Raw genomic sequence first — 17070 nt, forward strand, 5'->3', positions numbered from 1 at the left:
GTGCCCCACAGCTCCGCTTGAAGGAAACTGACACCTTCAGAATGCTAATGTCCGCTCTGCATTAGAGAGAGGTCATGGCAGGCCGCGGCATCTCCAGCTCGACGGCACCCATCGGATTTGTAAACGGCAGCTCGGCGCCTCCCTCTGGCGTCCAACCTGGTGGCTGTAATTAGTTGTCCGGAGCACACATCAAAAAGTATCGGGGTCGCCGTGTGGTTTGCAAACCTCAGCCCTCGACACGTCGCCGCTTTTCATCCCGGTGACTGCAAAACAGCTCTCACTAGATAAACGGAGGCACGCGGGGCCGCGCTGGCCCGACAATGGCATCGAAAATCAGGAGTGAGGAATTCCTCTCACGTTTGTCGACTCAAAACTGAGACGGAAAGTAGAACAGACGGGAGAACAAGATTTTTGTTTGTAGTCTCCACTGCCCGCAGTACTTTTCACTTTGCCTCGAGTCTAGATAACTAGGTACTAGCATATCCCTCGAACAGAAGTTATATATCACATGAAAGTTAAAATGAATGGATGAATAAATAAATAAATAGACGCATGAGCAATTGCCACCGGACACAGAAATACAATGTTGAAGGTATAATGAATGATTTTGGAAGAATGCAGTAAAGTCCAGAACCAGTCTAAATCCGTGTCTAAGAAAGTGATCCACAAAGTTGTAGCTAATTTAACAGAGCACTGCATTCAAGTGGGAGTTTTTATTGGGAGATTTGCAAATATTGAGTGGTGGTACCAAAGCCACCAACGTGTACTCAAACCATAAAACTATGGTGTAAATATCCGTGCAATGCGATTTAAAGTATTATCTCACAAAAATCCTTTCCAGCTGTCCAACCGTCAGCCAAATGGGATTGCCAGGTTACATCACTACATAGCTGCAAACTGATCAGAGCTAATACTGCAGGTCTTATACTATAAAAACTAATTGAACAGATAACTCCAAAGAGCATCACGCTTTTGATTCCTCAAGCTATTTTTATCGGCTTTAAAACACTTATCTTCACATGTGACTTGGGACATGCCTGGACGATAGTGATCCACAGCGTGTTCACATTTGACGAGAGTCAGCTTCGTGACAGTGAATTAATATGATGTGGATAGAGAAGCCTACACGTGACCGCCTCTGCTGTGATCAGCATGTGAGCCGGGGCGAATTAATGAAGAGATGCACATATGTACTTCAGTTAATGAGCACGGGTGTCATCTTGCATCGACGCAAAGCATCGCGGCTTCAGTTAAGAAAACCTAAGACACACATACACACACATACACACACTCTCCCTCTCTCTCTCTCACGCACATACAGTGAAAATGGAAAAGCCTGTGAAACACACAAGACCCACCATCTGTGCCATGAACATATAGTTTTACATATATGTATTTATACAGATGACCGGTTCCACTATAGCAGTAACATAAGCAATAAACTGTTTTTGGATTGAGAGGATAGGAAGAACGTCGTAGATGCCTTTTTGTATAAAGGGGAAGATTAATTTCTCAATCACTTTATGTATCTTCTTTGCAGCGAAAATGTCGTTTTCTGTGTATAGCACTCTACTAGCGCAAATAATGCTGCGGTAGACCGTATTTTCTGTGTGAGGAGAATATTCACTCTGAGGTGAGATGGATGTCTTGAGACAGCCATTTGCTTTCAAAGTACCGTCTCTCTTAGATGTTAAACACATGAGTTTTTCCTCAGTGTCTCTTAGGAACACTATTATGTTATCAAACAAAAGGCAGGCTTCAAAAACGGCTTTCATGAATTAATAAGCAAGTCTTTCGAGGTTGATTTCCTTGGTCTTTGAAAGTACACCACAACTTCTCTTAGATAATGTGTGACAGCAAAAAAAAAAAAAAAAGTACACTGACACGAAGAAACGAATTTAATGTGTATTTAATGTGATCTGTCTATTAAGTGCTGATAAGGGAGGAAAAAAATGTACGTACCACGATGGAAATATCACTTCACATTTTAATAAGATTTTTAAATTTATTGAGTAACACATATATAAACATCAGAAAGGGTATCAGTGTGGCTCTTTTTTGTTGAGATGCCATCTGTGAGGTTACAAAAGTTATTGCAAACCAGTAAGAAACCCCGAGTGGAGGGAAAAAAAAAAAAAAAACTTTTCAAACCAACAGCCTCTAATCTCCTCAATGTGGCAAGAGAAAGGCATCAACTGAGGACGCGGGAAAGCAAATAGCATGTTTGATTATGTAAGCAATGAGATGAGAAGGGAGGTTGTCACATCAAACAGAGAGGGAAGAGCAGCTTCCCTGTGACTTAGGGAGGATCTCACACAGGACCAGGTTCACCTTCTGAAGCACCCCCCCCCCACCCCCCCTTCTCTCAAGTCTTACCGTAAGTCTGCCAGACTGACAAAACAAAACACAGAAGCGTGGAGGTGAAAATCAACACATTCTGATACAGAGACACACACTGAACATCTACATACTTAACAAAACTCATTCTGAATTTTTGTTGTTGTTGTTGCTGTTGCTGTAACACTGCCTTCAGAAAAAAAATATTCACCCGTTCCAAATGATCAAAGTGTCAGAGAGCCCTGAAAAACTGACCAGGTTGTCAGTTTGGTTTTTTTTTTCCTTTGTGCTGAGGGTAAACGGTGGAAGGAAGGGGGATGAGAGGAAAAGCGTCTTGCTGGAGTGTTTATTTAGGGATGACACCTGGCTAGGAGAGCGAGAGCTGTTTCCTGTTCCCAGCAGGGAGTTACTCCAATCTTGCAGGAAACTCTGGAACAGGCAACCTGCCTCCCACTTAGCTATTAAGCCTGTGTACGGCTGGTGGGAAGGGGAGGAGGGAACACGGTAATAACGGTAGTTATACCTCCACTGGGCTCAGTCACACCATTAAAGCAAAGTCAAAACCCAGGCAGCCAGAGAGCAGGAGGGTGGCTGGCCTGTGCAAGGACAGATGGATGGATGGATGGAGAGGGAGAGAGAGAGGGGGCAAATAGGTCTCTCTCCACTCTGCAATATGGAGTTCACTTAAATGCTACAAGCTGCCTCCACCCCTTTTTATTAAAGCATGGTGACGTTATTCAAAAGAGAACAAAGAAAAGGCTGCTTTGACACAGACAGAGCGGGACAGCCAGTTTATCCACAGAGAGAGACAGAAACAGAGAGAGAGAGAGAGACACACAGAGAGAGAGGGAGAGAGAAAGAGAGAGAGACAGAGACAAAGAGAGAGAGAGAGGGAAAGAGAGAGAGAGAGAGAGAGGAGGAAAGAGGCTGTAATATCTACACCACAGTAAAGGCTAATGCGAGATAGACCCTTCTCAGTAGTCTAAGACCTCTATAGCACCATGAGAAGACAGCTCACACACCTTCCTACCTTTTTTTTTTCTTTTTTCTTTTGGAAACTGTAGAGTTTGTATACAGTCAAACTTGACTTCATTCTAAAAATAATAATTATAAATCTGTCAAACTCATTCTTTTTTTTTCTTTTTAAACATAGTTTCACAAAATAAAAAATAGAAATAACAATATCAGCAACAACAGTGATAGTAATACAAAAACAAACAAAAAAACAAAAACAAAGAGAATAGTATCCAATATTAATTCTACAGTTCATGAAGGATGCTACAAAAACAAAAGAAAGAAAAAAACAAACAAACAAACAAAGCCCAACATCTGGAGCTGGAAAACATCTTACTTTTCGTGTATAGTTGCTACAAGAAACTCATGAAAACGTTCATATCTATCATAACACAGTAGCATCACACGAATCCCATACAGAAAAGTCTGGCCTCTAACAAGGGCGCATTCTCATAATGCTTTATACAAATATTTAGTCTATAATGCGACAAAGACATTTAAATACTATAAGTGGGACAAACCCCACCCTGGACACTCCCCCTACCCCTACCCCCACCCCCCCTCCACACAAAAATACCTTATTGAAATTGTACAGAAATAATGTTTTCCCCCCCCCCTATCGGTTAGCAGTCCGTTTTGTGTTGATTTAGAAAAATACTTGTGATTGGTTTGCTGACTATAAAGCAAATATCACAAACAGTAAATGAAAGAGTGCCTGATTATGTTAAAGCTGTTAGCACATGCAAAAGTGTTTATAACTTACTATGAAATATCACAACATGATCAGTGATTAGGTCATAGCAAATACACTGACCAATAATTGTTAATACTACTTTTTTTTGTGTGCACATGTGCACCACTCACTCTCACTTTACCATGTGCTAATGGCTTTAGTAAACCTGCCATCGAAAAACGTGGTGTGGTTTTTCCTCTGTCACCAGAGAGACAGAGGAGAGACAATAAGAGAGAGAGAGAGAGAGAGAGAGAGAGAGAGACACTGATACAGAGAGTTAGAGGTATGGCGTAAACTCCTGGGGAGCCGGTTATCTCAGCAGTCCTTCACAACACCAGATGCACTGAAAAACGGAGCGGGGAGAAACACACTCACACGCTTACTCTCCGGCCACAGACGACGGGAGAGCAGAACGGAGGGGCGTGACAGCGACGAGAGGAGCGAAAGACAGGAACATGCAAAAAAAAAAAAAAAAAAGTGTGCTTCTCCATTGAGCAGTCAATAGGGGGCAGAAAGCAGAGTGTTTGGTTGATATGTTGGTGTTCTTGGCTTGGTTACAGAGGGTCGGTGAGGTTGGGGAGGGGAGAAGGACACTAACACATGGGCCCCCCTCCTCCCCCTGTCTCTGATGGAAAGTCTGAGTTGAGCAGAGATTCCATGTAGGCTATATAGCTGGTGCTGTGTGTGAATCCCTGGCTTGGCTTCGGGGCTGATGCGGACTGAGGGACGGGGGCTGTAGCGGAGGTGCTGGTTTTAGGGGTAACACTGGGGGGCAGTGAGGCAGTAGCTTTGGGGCCGCGCGTCGCGGAGACCCCGTTGGCAGGCGTGGGCGGTGGGCTGGGAAGGCGTGGCCGCTTAGCCGCTTGAGCTTCATCTGCTGATTGGACAGCTTCTTGTGAGTTTGAAGAGACCTGAGCAGGTTAAAAAAAAAAAAAAAGAAAAGAAAAAAGATAGATAACAAAAGCAAATCAATACACAAACAATTTCAAACTGAATGGATACGCAGGTATGAAGTATGCAGGATAGGATGCAGCCGTTTAGGCAACATGCACAGGGCCTAAAAGTGGGTCCCGGATGCTTAGCGTGGGCAGTCCTTCCTAAACATCTTACAGCTGGTCGCTTACCAGGCGAGACTGGACCCTCTTGGGCAGTTCCTTTTCCAGAGAGTGGATGTCAGTACGCTTCAGCAGCAACTGTGACTCATCCTGGAACTCTACCTATAGCCAGACAGAGCACGGTGGAGAAGGACGTTCAGGAACATTCCGGGTCAGTGCTCTTTAGAGACATGATTAACAAGCAAACTAACCAAACTATATAGCATGTCTGAGAGAGGCGTCCGGGTTCAGTGGTTTAATCGCCTCTTCACGGTAAAGAGTAAAACTTTTGACTGCACTGTGAAATAACCTGATCAGAAAGGTCAGCTATAACTACCTAAAAATTCATAAAAACGGGTAGAAGAACTGAACAAAATTTTGTTAGAACGTCATTTTTTTTTTTCTTTTTTTGGTTGACTAAATTGATTTGACATGTAAGTCAGTAACCACCTAATAAGGATGAGTAAACAAATTTCAAAAGAATATTTTCATCAAAAAGCTCATCAGGAAGCAGTGTTTGAAATGTAGCGCTAGTTAAAGTCAGCTCTGAGCAGGTGATAAATAATACACTGTTATTTTTTCAGTGGAAACCCAACAGAGATTTCTGGGAGAGTACGCCACCTTCCTGGCATACACATACCCCACCCCCCACTGACATCATGAGAGACACACAGCAGGACTCAGCATATGTGAGCAGGAGCATGAGGATGTATGTGTGAGAAAGAGAGAAAGAAAGAGGAGTGATAAAATGAAAGAAGTGAACCACATAAGAAAATCTTTTTCTCCTTTTCTAAGCTGTACAAATAACAACCTGTGTGTGGGTGTGTTTATATATAAACAGATATTGCTATATAGACATATAGATATAGATAGATAGGTACGTACACACACACACACACACACACACACAGGCTTAAGGGTTTTGCTGGAAGGAGCAAAGGGAATGGGAACTGTAAGGGTGTCACTCACCTGATAAAACCAGTGGACATGCTTCTTGACGAAATAGGCATTGACCACCTGGTCGTCTAAAGTTTTCACCACGATGTGTTCACCCGTGGCTGGAGGACCGGACCGAAGGCAGTCATGGCTCTGAGAGAGAGAGAGAGAGACAGGCAGGAGTCAAAGGTCACTACTGAAATCAATGCTGTAATTGGTTCTGGCAATTTATGTCAAAATGGCACATTCATATTCAATCTGGAAGATAAGCTCTGGTATTTTCAAAAGCCCACAGACAAAAAGAGAGAAGAGAGAGGAATCTACAAATTACAGAAGTGTATTTATGATAATTCTTCCATATCTGAGCCAATATGAAAAGCCACAGAAAAATGACATTTATCTCTTTTTTTGCCCATACTTTAACAGAGAATCTCAAAAAGGGTACGGAAGTTTCTGGAAGATTAGGCTTTAGCTGTAACTCACCAGTACATTCTCAGGGTAGATGTTGTCACAGTAGGACCCGTCCCCAAAAGTGACCTCGTAGAGAGTCTGAGAGCTGATACCGATGACGGTGCAAGGATAGAACCAACCGTCACTGCTCCTCCCCACCACCTGCTGGCCCAGAGACAACTCCCGAGATCCCAACTTCACCTGGACCACACCAAGACAGAGCGGCCGTCATGCACTGAGTGACGAGCCTTCTACGTTATAGGGCTCCCTTTTTGGGTCAGCCAACAGTCTTTATAAATCACAATAAATAACACTGACAGAAATGATTCAAAACCCAGGGGCAGTACGTGAGTAAAGAGAGTTAAGTGCTTTGGAGCTAGTGACAACATTGGAGGTAGGTTTGCTCTGTTTACTCTATAATGTTTTACTCATTTAGTTAGTTAGTTAGTTTTATGGCTGTCATATTAACGATGTTCTAAAAGAAAAAAAATGAAGAGATATATTTTTCAGGTGTGTTTTGTCAACTTTTGTCCTATTTGCACAGTTCAATTTAATCCAGTTTCGCTACAAAAAAACAGAGGCCAAAAAGGGACATCCATTGACGGGTGAGTCATAACCCTAAAAACCACTGCCTTTATGTAGGGGGAGCCTCTATACCGAAATCGCCGTGACTGTACCCACAGTGCATGGACAGCCAAAACTTGTGGCGGCTGTTTTGAGAGATTGGGCGTTTGCTTTGAGAAAAACATGTAACTTACCTTTTGGATCTTGTTCTCTTTGTGATTGTGACAAGTGATGGACACCACGTACGGCCAATCAGCAGGCTTCATGACCACCCCTGCGAGGTGGGCGCAGGTGACGTGGAAGGAGGTGGAGCAGTTCTCGTAGGAGCACTGGATGCAGGCGCCACAAATCTGCTTTGTGGTCTTGTAACAGTAAACACACTTCTGCGTTTCGGAGAGAGAAAACAGGCATCTCTCAGTATACTGACTATTTGAAACATCGCTGGAAATTCACAGAGAGTAAACAGTATGAATATCGAGCCCTTTTAATGGGAGTCGTAACCTCTCGTCCTTACATCTGTCGTTTCCCTGGATCTCTAACACACTCTAACCCCCCCCCCCCCCCCCCGTCTTTCCTTCTCTCCATCCATCTGTCCCTCTTCCCGGACGTCTTTCCTTGTCTATCCATCATTTCCCAGGCCAGCCCACATACAGGCTGCTGTGACCAAGGGAAATCAATGAAAATAAAAATTCTTTATTACATTGTCAATACTTCATTTTAGCACCGGTAGGGCAGCGTCGGAAATGTACAACGGCTCTCACACGAAGGGACCGGAGCGCGGAAATATTTCACTGACCCAAGCGTCGGCTGATTTAATATTCCGACGGGAAGAATCATGAGACAGGCAAAACAGACGACAAAAAGAGCGTGGAAAAAAAAAAAGAAAGAGGTGCGCAGAGAGGTTTATCGACATCAATCCCTCGTTCTTTTATTCATTTATCTACCCGCCGTCCCCATTTTGCAGGAGGGAGCGAAGAAATGGCTAAAATGAAGATTCAAGATGTTTATTTGTTTTTGTACGCTGCTGAGCGCGATGACACGCAAAAAAAAAAAAACCATTCATATTCTCATTATAAAAACTGATAAATGTGTTGAGAAGGTTAGGTTATGCTCTCGTACATACACCCAGAATTGAAAGCAATGAGCAAGAGCCGAGAGAAGTGCATCCTTAAAGAAAGGTTTGAAGTAATGTCTTTGCAATTGTCCATTATCCTAAGAGCTTTTTGGCTTCAGTCAGGTATTCATTTTCTACCCGCTATTAGGCAGCTCCGGACTGCTGGTTGAATAAGGGAAAACGCAGAAAGCTTCTCTGGATGGTGAGATGATAATTTAAGTGACTTAAATAATAGGAGAGGTACCTCCGTTGTATGGATAGCCTTGTAGAGGACTGATCTGATGCCTGATGGAAGTAAACGATTCAGCAGCAAATCTCTGGCTTATTTGATAGATTATTCTGCGCTGGGGCAACATTATTCTCACATTTGTGACAGTGTGCTGAGTGACATTGGAGCTGGGTTATGTGTGTGTGTGTGTGTGTGTGTCTGTGTGTGTGTTGAAAGGCGTGGCAGTGATGGGAAATTGCCTCCTGTCTGAGGGATTGGTGCAGTTCATTTAGCACACAGAGAAATGACACCTGATTATTCAGCCATTCCACATCATTAATAATGCAGAGCCTTCCTCCACTCACACTCATCCAGGAGGGAAGAGGAGGGGGGAGAGAGGGAGGGAGGGGGGGGCTTTCCGCTGCCTGTAACACTGCTTATCTCAAAGACAAAGTGTCTGTGGGTCTCTCCTCCCGTCTAATTGTCCATCTGTCCGTTCATCCCTTCAGTTCAACTGCCCGTGTTTCTGTTTACTTACGCCACCGTTTGTCTTCGCACCCCTTCCTTCATCTCTGTGCCTTTAATTGATTTTTAAATGATTCATTTGTCTCTCTGTTCGCTTGGCTCTATGTTTCTTCACTGATTTGTCATTGATCTTTTAATTCCTTTATATCTCACTGGTGAGACGACATGAGACAAATTGGTGGCACAGTTGGACCAGAGCGACAAATTGGTATTTGGGCGCTGATCAGAAGTTTTCTAACCACCTGTTTTGGAGGTAGTGCGGACAGACAGGGAGAGGCAGCAGTGTTAGCCCTTTAGCCGGTCTGGGAGCGCGGCGGTGTTTACAGAGAGACAAGCATGTTAAACTAAGCTTTGGGCACACGCTCCCTGTATAGAAACAGAGTCTGTCTCTACCAGCCTGAGTGAAATGACTGCGTGCGTGTGTTCCTCTACCCTAGAGGAGGATATCGTTGGCATGTCCAAACAAAACTACAGCTGCGGATCCTCAGAATAAAGTGTTAGGTTTGATCCTCAAACACAGCAAAAGTGCATTAGCCATGACCTGCTGCGGAGCTCTCTCAGAGTCTGAACAGTGACACAGCACAGACTGTCCCAGCTACACATACCAGGCACATAACAACTGAACGATGGAATGTTCTGGGACTTTGCAAGGAACGAGAACTTGCTCCTGGCAGCTGACCAATCAGAGCATTGTCTCTGAGATTGCTCTGTAGAAACACAGTACTGTCCTCTTTTTCTATCTTTTCCATAGGCTCTACACTCACCAGGCTTTTCCTGGTGCTGGGGATGGCCGTCACGTCCACTGGCTCTCTCTTAACAGTGTTGACAAATCTAGCTTCAGCCACGGCGATGGCACAGATCACATGGACCCACCTAGAGATGCAAACACAGTCAGCATAAAGCGAGACAAACAGACATGTGTGAGGAGCCAAATTTGGAGGGGTGGGTACGGTGGGGCTTGGGGTGGTACGCTGAAAGAACCGACCTATCATCCGTGGTCTTCTTTAAAGCACCTCCCCTTAGATTGCACAAGCAGCAGCCCTTTAATATCACAGCAAAAAAAGAATATTGTTAGAAACGGTTTTTAGGGAGGAACACAACCAAAAGTAAACAATAATTTATGCAAAAATCAAAGAGAAAACATCTTAACTATACACAACTATATGAATTATATAATTAATACATCAGAAGAGATGACAGACTCTTCTCCAATGCAGTATCACTATTTTCAATGTTTTGGCAGCCAGATGTTCGTCACACCCAAAATATGTAATGAACAATCGCAAATGACTGATTCTCATTTGCATCCGGTTTCTTGAGAGTAATGTTAATAGCTGATGAAAGCCTGAGACTCTGTCAGCAGGGTTCAGTATACAGTTGCATCTGTGGTTGAGAGTGAAGGCAGATGATTGTGTGGGTGTGAAAACAGGAGAGGTGAGATCGTAAACACTGCGTGTGCCGCTCACCGCCGTCCAGGCCACCGCGGTGCACCGAGAACACGTCCAGTGCTTCTCCAACGAGTCCAGACTGACGCCATAGCAACCTGGAGAGAGAGAGAGACAGAGACAGAGACAGAGAGGGAGGGAGGGAGGGAGGGAGAGATGGAGAGATGTAAAAACGTGAAGTGTTGACACACACAGAATACGGGATAATCTGAAAATATGCTTTTATTTCTTCTTTATATCAAAAATGCAATGTGCCCATGGTTTGTGGTAAGTTGTGTTGAATTATAACGCTAGGTGACATATATTTGAGTGATTGTCCTACAGATGGGTCAAACAGCAGAGTTAAAAAGTTGCCCTCCTGTTCTTTTTTCTTTTTTTTTTGTTACCCAGAAAGCACTGGTCAGCCATGCCCCAATAAGGAGTCCATGATGGGCTTAAGCCATAAAACTCAGACATTGTGTAAATGTATTTTCAGTATGGACAGAATTCCTGTCAGAGTTCTTCATCCTCGGGAACACAGTTTCTCACACACAGGTGCACAGACACGGAGATATGCGCCCTCCTTTTCACTCGGAGAAAAACAAAACAAAACGAAAAAAAGAAACCCATAAGAGCTGACACATCTGTAAAACACATTATAAGCATTCCATTTCCTACCAGCTATCTATCACTGAGTGTGGATGTTAGGTTAGATCTACCTCAGTCATGGTGTTAGATGCTTGAATATACATCCAACTAAACTCACCTGCCTACAGAACAGAGAGGACGCGTCTGATGCACACAGTCACACAGACAAACATTCACGCTGACTTGCTCTTACACACACACATACACACACGCGCACACACACACACACTTTCACACACTGCTGGTAATAAGGCGCCTGACATCTGGTGCAGTGTTTTGACGGATGCTTTCAAAACCCCGAACATACTTGGGGAAATAACAAGAAGGAGTCAACAGTGGAGGGAAGCAGAGTGTTTTTTAGGGCATTTCCACTGTTCAATCTACCGCAGGTTCACCACTGCCAACCAAGCAAGTGGAAGAGACTTTGAGCTCTAAGGCCCTTAAAGTTCCACAGGGGATTTGAACCACCAGTTTGGTGTGTGCTTCTGTATGTGTGTGTGTGTGTGTGTGTGTTTGTCTTTTTCCACAACCCAGCATCTCTGGCTCTCTGACTGTGCCTAAATTTAGCTCTTGAGCAGCTTGAGGGCAGGAAGAGTAAGGCAAGCGTGGCACCAGGTCTGCTGCAAAGCTGTTGTTTTGGGTGAATGATACTGTGCGTCTGTGTGTGTTGTGTGTTGTGGGGGCAACTTGACTACAACACTGTGGTTTGTAAACTCACATCCTCCGTACCTGGGGAGCGAAAATGTCAGTATGTCTGTCAAGCACCGTTCTGGAGCAACTGCATCCTTTTTACCATTCAGAGGAAAGCCAGTGGTGTCACAGAATGTGAACATTATGTTTAAAAAAAGAGAACACTAAAATTGTTATTAAATGTCTACAGATTTTGTTGGTAACTTTAGAGGTTGTTTGGAAAAATACATGAAAAAGAGTGTGTGTGTGTGTGTGTGTGTGTGTGTGTGTGTGTGAGTGTGTGTGTGTGTGATTTGCTTATGGTGCTGGTTACAGTGGTAAAGGAGTTGCATGATGAAAAGCAGAATAGAAATGAGCATCGTGTTCTGTTTTTTTTTTCAGTTTGTGTAAATTAGGAGAGACACAGAGAGGAAGCGAGAGAGAGAAAGAGAGAGAGAGACAGAGAAGAAGAAAAGGCAGGAGAGAGGGGGCAGAGAGATGGAGAACAGGAGTCTGCTCAGAAGCAGATGTTCCTGTCCAAAGCAAGAGCAGCTTTGAGCAAAAGCAAGAGCAATCAGAGCAGTGTGTCACTCCACTGAACATTCTTCACACATACTCTAACCCCCCGCCTTTACCACACACACACACACACACACACACACACACACACATACATAGCCTAATTGGCTACGGGGCTTAGACTTGGGCAGAGGAGAGACGCACAAACTAAACAAATGGCTTTTTCCCACTTCTCTGTTCTCCCCTCCCCTCCCTCAACAAATAACAACTCCTGAAGTTCAAGCTGAGTGACAGTAAATTGGCTCCAACAATTTGATTGACATTTTGATCCCCATGGAAAAGTACTGTTGAAGCCAGGGAGGGAGGGGGAGGAGGGAGGGCTGACTGCATAATGAGAATACTGATTAATACAGAATTCAGACACTGTGTGTGTTTATAGCAGTGACTGTATTTGGTTTGTCTTGAATGTTACAGAAAAACTGAAACAAACCATGCCCATTTCTACACCACAAAAATGAGAGACTTGGAGTGACCCATCTAATACAGTGGACACAAATGGCATGTGTGTGTGTGTGTGCGTGCGTGTGTGTGTGTGGTTTAGTTTCTTGTGAAAATGTGTAGGCTGTAAAATCCCCATGAGAAAAAACTAAGGGAGGAGAAGCTGCAGGTTCCTGCTAAGGGAAAAAGTATATTTATAAAGATGACATGGCTGGTATCACTGAGTTAAAATATATCTTTGGTTACATTTCCATTATGTTCAGTTACAGTAACATGAAATTCAAGAGGAGTCCCCATAAGGATATAAGCATATATGTGTGTGTGTGTGTGTGTTTACTCACTTGCATGAACCTGTAGACAGCAGCTGGAGCAGGACAGTAGTGGGCTGGTGCCATCGTCTCCAGTGTGTGTGTTGGAGGGTGGAGGCTCTGTGTTATCTGACCCAGCGCTGAAGCACATTTCTGGCACCAGCGGCCGAGTCAGACTGCCACAGCGTGGAACTGGGCCAGCAGGGCTCTCAGTGGGGTGGAAAAGATCCTTCAGAGGCTACATACGCACAAATTCACACACACACACACACACACACACACACGCAGACGCATGCACGTACACAGGAAGGGTATGTCAGTCAGGGTGTTGAACGTAAGGGAGAAGATTTGCCAATGTGTTTGTGCAGACTGTTGAGAATACGAGGTGTCGGGGAGCTGGCGGATTCTTTGACTGGAGCACATGCGGGTGTAACAGACAGCAACAGAACTTCACCTGGGTGTACGGGCAGAACAAGGTGCACACGCCGCAGTAGGGCTCAATGGTAGCCATGGCGGCGTTGAACTGCCGCTCTGCCAGGAAGTCGGGAGAGCGACTCTGCCACAGGTGGCACTGCTCCGTCTTCTTCACTTCCTGCTCTGCACCACCACCTACTGGAAGCCCAGGGTACAGCTCTGAAAGAGGAGTAAAGAGAAAATAAAGAGTGAAATGTTGGATCAAACGAGCCATTTTTACCACTCTCACACAGACCAGAGGGAGAGACACAGAGAGAGAGAGAGAGAGAGAGAGAGAAAGAGAGAGAGAGAGAGAGAGAGAGAGAAATTGAGACAGACAGGCAGTGAGAGAGGCAAAAGTCTGGATGAAGACACTTTGAGGTCCAGGGTTCTGGGTCAAAATAACGCCGACACGTCGTGCTCACTTTTCTGCTATTTTCCCATCGCCCTGTCTCCATCTCTCCCCTCCTCTTTGTTTTTCTCTCTGTGTGTGTCTCTCTCTCTCTGTCCTATGAGCTATAGATAGACAGGGTTGAAAATGTTCCCCTGCTGCAAGCTCAAAGTGACTTTGAAAGCATGTAATTGGGAGTCATGATCCTCGGATCAATAAGTGTCAGTCGCGCGGAAAGGGGAGGTTTTAAAAAAAAAAAAAAAAAAAAAAGAAAGAAAGAAAGAAAGCAAGGGGGTGGAGGAGAGAGGGAGGGAGAGAAAGAGAAAGAGAGAGAGAGAGAGAGAGAGAGAGAGAGAGAGAGAGAGAATAGAGACACAGAGTCTGGGAACAGCACCTTCAAGCACTGCATCAAACCCTCTACCAAATATGCAGAGGACAGTACATTTAGTATGATCTCAGTGTAAAGATCTGGGGATGAGTATGATTCACTGTAACGGTATGATAGAGAGGATCCTATAGGAAACTGTAAGAGGGAGTTGAAGGAGATGTTGTTGTGGCTGGAGGCCACACAGAGCTCTGTGTCAGCTCTGGGGAGACAAGAGGTCTTTCGTAGCCGTGGTAACAGAGAAGTAGCAGAGAGGTAACACGGAACTCTCAGAAACTGTTGCGTTCTAATGATGAATATTTGCGTTCTCTGGAACACAACGTTATTAAAACGTTCTAACCTTCGTCGCTGGAAGCCTCCTGTTTGACGATAAAGAGCGGCGAGCGCATGGGCGGTTTGCTGAACGGGTGCCTCCGACTCTTCTTCACCTCCACCTTCATCTTCAGCTTCGAGTACGAGTGGGACTGGGTAAATGAAAATGCATTTCACCAAGCGCCTCACATACAACACAGAATATGAATGCACAAAAGATTCTGCCTCACAGTAGAATTGCGTGTAATTAATAAAAGGCTTTGTCATGCACCAATCTGTTCTAGTCTGGGCACGTGGCATCTGTTTTAGTGGCTTTTAAACTAAATCTGGTCTTCAGATTTCAGCACAACTACACTGAGTTTAGTGCATTAAGTCTTGCTTTTGGCTGAAAGGTGAATCATAGTCCTTCCTGTCTCCCACCTGTTTGCTGTTGCTGTCTGGATCAGCCTTAGTGCTCTCTGCAGAAAGTCAGCTCTGTTTGCTGTTGCTGTCTGGATCAGCCTTAGTACTCTCTGCAGAAAGCCAGCTCTGACTCACCTGTTTGCTGTTCCTGTCTGGATCAGCCTTAGCGCTCTCTGCAGAAAGCAAGTTCTGACTCTCTTCTGCTTGACTCGTGGCAATGTTCTCAAAGGTTTCCTGGAGGGAGAGCTGATCAGCCTTCTTCACCTTCCTCTTCTTCTTCTTCTTTTTGGCCACCTGCTCCCCATCCTGGGCTGGGGGCTGAGGCTGGGCTTCTTGCTCTAAAAGTAAAAAAAACAAAGGGTATTCTCATGGAAACACAGTCGAAGGCACAGATTTAACTGACCAATATGTCATAACATGGAAGTCAGTGAATGAACTACAGTATTCAGCTGTTGTCTCATTAAAAAAAAAGGCAGGTGGGTCATCCTCATCAAGCCAATATGAGTGCACACATTTCTGCTAACCAATGTCTTGAAGACCCACCGCTCAATAAAACTTGGTGTGTTAGGACATAGTTATTACATGATTTGATATCAGAGTAAATCTCCTTTAAATGTATTAATCATGATTAACTGAAGCCTAAAAATCACCATTTGGTGAAAAAACCCAGAGTCTGGGAGCAGAATGTGACGTGAGGGTTATGTGGAGATTGTATGAATGAAGATTCTCAGATGGTGGATGGTCTCCTCATCTTACCCTCTCCTTCTCCTTGGGCTGCTTCTTGTTGCTCCTGCTCCCTTATCTCCAACGCCTTCTGCAGAGCTAACCTGCGCTCCTCTCTCTGCTGCCTCCTCTGGGCCTCCCTCTGCTCCACCTGTTTCTGGTAGTCAGGGTCCAGCTCAATGCCCTCCTCCGTTAACACCTTCACCTCCTCCAGCTTCAACCGCTGCAACATCTTCTTCTTATGCAGGGCCCTGAGAGAACACACACACACACACACACACAAAGCCAAAGGCCAGAGCACACAAACACACCACAAAACAAAAAGCTGGTTTATCTCTGGTTTTGTAAATGCTTTGTTCTTCATCTGTGTAAGTGTAGATAGAGTTTTGTCGGGTTGCCCCTGACAGCGTGTTTTGGAAGATGAAGTCTATGTCGTGTTGTCATGTGCCAGACAAGACATGAACATTAGGTTCACGTAAGTTAACGTGTGACGGGCGACGAACGATCCTCAAAGAAACAATCCTCAAAGAAGTCTTCGACAAAATGAAGTGACAGGCCTGTCACACCTCTAACAAGCTTTACCGTGCTGTCATCACCTTCAGTAGCACGAATGAAATTTTTAACACAAAGACGAGATGTTCCCCATGTCTGAGTGTGATATATCTGTCTAGTATATAAACATTTATTGTATGCTTAAAATGACAAAAGTAGAATCCATAACTAATAATTGTGACATTGGAGTGGTCTACACCTGCATTTCTCGTAACCAGGTACGACATAACATTCGTTAAGTTATGACCTAACAAACACGCTGTCGCTCAAACTGCGTGTCCCAGCCGAAAAGGACCGTGACACACGGTTACCATGACAACACTGTGTGGCATTTCGTATTTGACACGGTTCGATGTCACACCCCATTCACCTTTGGAGCAGCCTCTCCCTGTAGGGGACACGGTTTTTTCTCCAGTGCTCGAGTTCGGGACAGGTGAGGGTGGTAGGCCTCTGGTGATCCAGCACAGTGACGTCTTTGCCCTGTTTCCACTGTTCGTACCGCTCCGGCTGAAGGCAGCGTACAAACACGTCCATGGAGATCTTCACCATGTCCTTACGGCACGTGCACTACAAGGGGACAAGAAGAAGAACAGTGAGACCTGATTGGTTGATGTGAAAGGAGGGGGAGTGGTCTGAGATCATAACATTATGATTATTAAAATTCTAACTGTCAGACGTTCATTGGGATTTGATCAAGAGAATATACGAGAACCTGAAAATAATCCAGAACAGGTGGTGGACTTTCCTCCTCTGTCTCCTCACACACACCCGCACACATACACACATGTATACACAGACGCAAAAAAGGAGA

The 17070-nt window shown here is 44.6% G+C and overlaps 1 protein-coding gene across 1 annotated transcript in view; it reads right to left on the reverse strand.

Annotated features, from left to right (window-relative positions):
* Positions 1-4410: 4410 nt before the first annotated feature.
* The window catches only part of kdm4b (lysine (K)-specific demethylase 4B), a 31548-nt gene continuing 18888 nt past the window's right edge, over positions 4411-17070 (reverse strand). The window contains exons 8-22 of the mRNA XM_030791101.1: positions 16630-16826; positions 15741-15958; positions 15120-15322; positions 14611-14734; positions 13496-13674; positions 13075-13279; positions 10442-10518; positions 9961-10016; positions 9740-9848; positions 7323-7511; positions 6598-6765; positions 6148-6267; positions 5209-5301; positions 4683-4995; positions 4411-4427 (exon numbers count right to left, since the gene is read on the reverse strand). Coding sequence (XP_030646961.1) covers positions 4411-4427; positions 4683-4995; positions 5209-5301; positions 6148-6267; positions 6598-6765; positions 7323-7511; positions 9740-9848; positions 9961-10016; positions 10442-10518; positions 13075-13279; positions 13496-13674; positions 14611-14734; positions 15120-15322; positions 15741-15958; positions 16630-16826 — 2268 coding nt within the window. The remainder of the gene's footprint in view (positions 4428-4682; positions 4996-5208; positions 5302-6147; positions 6268-6597; positions 6766-7322; positions 7512-9739; positions 9849-9960; positions 10017-10441; positions 10519-13074; positions 13280-13495; positions 13675-14610; positions 14735-15119; positions 15323-15740; positions 15959-16629; positions 16827-17070) is intronic.

This window comes from Chanos chanos, chromosome 14, assembly GCF_902362185.1.
Source record: "Chanos chanos chromosome 14, fChaCha1.1, whole genome shotgun sequence".
NCBI classification, from domain to species: Eukaryota; Metazoa; Chordata; class Actinopteri; order Gonorynchiformes; family Chanidae; genus Chanos; species Chanos chanos.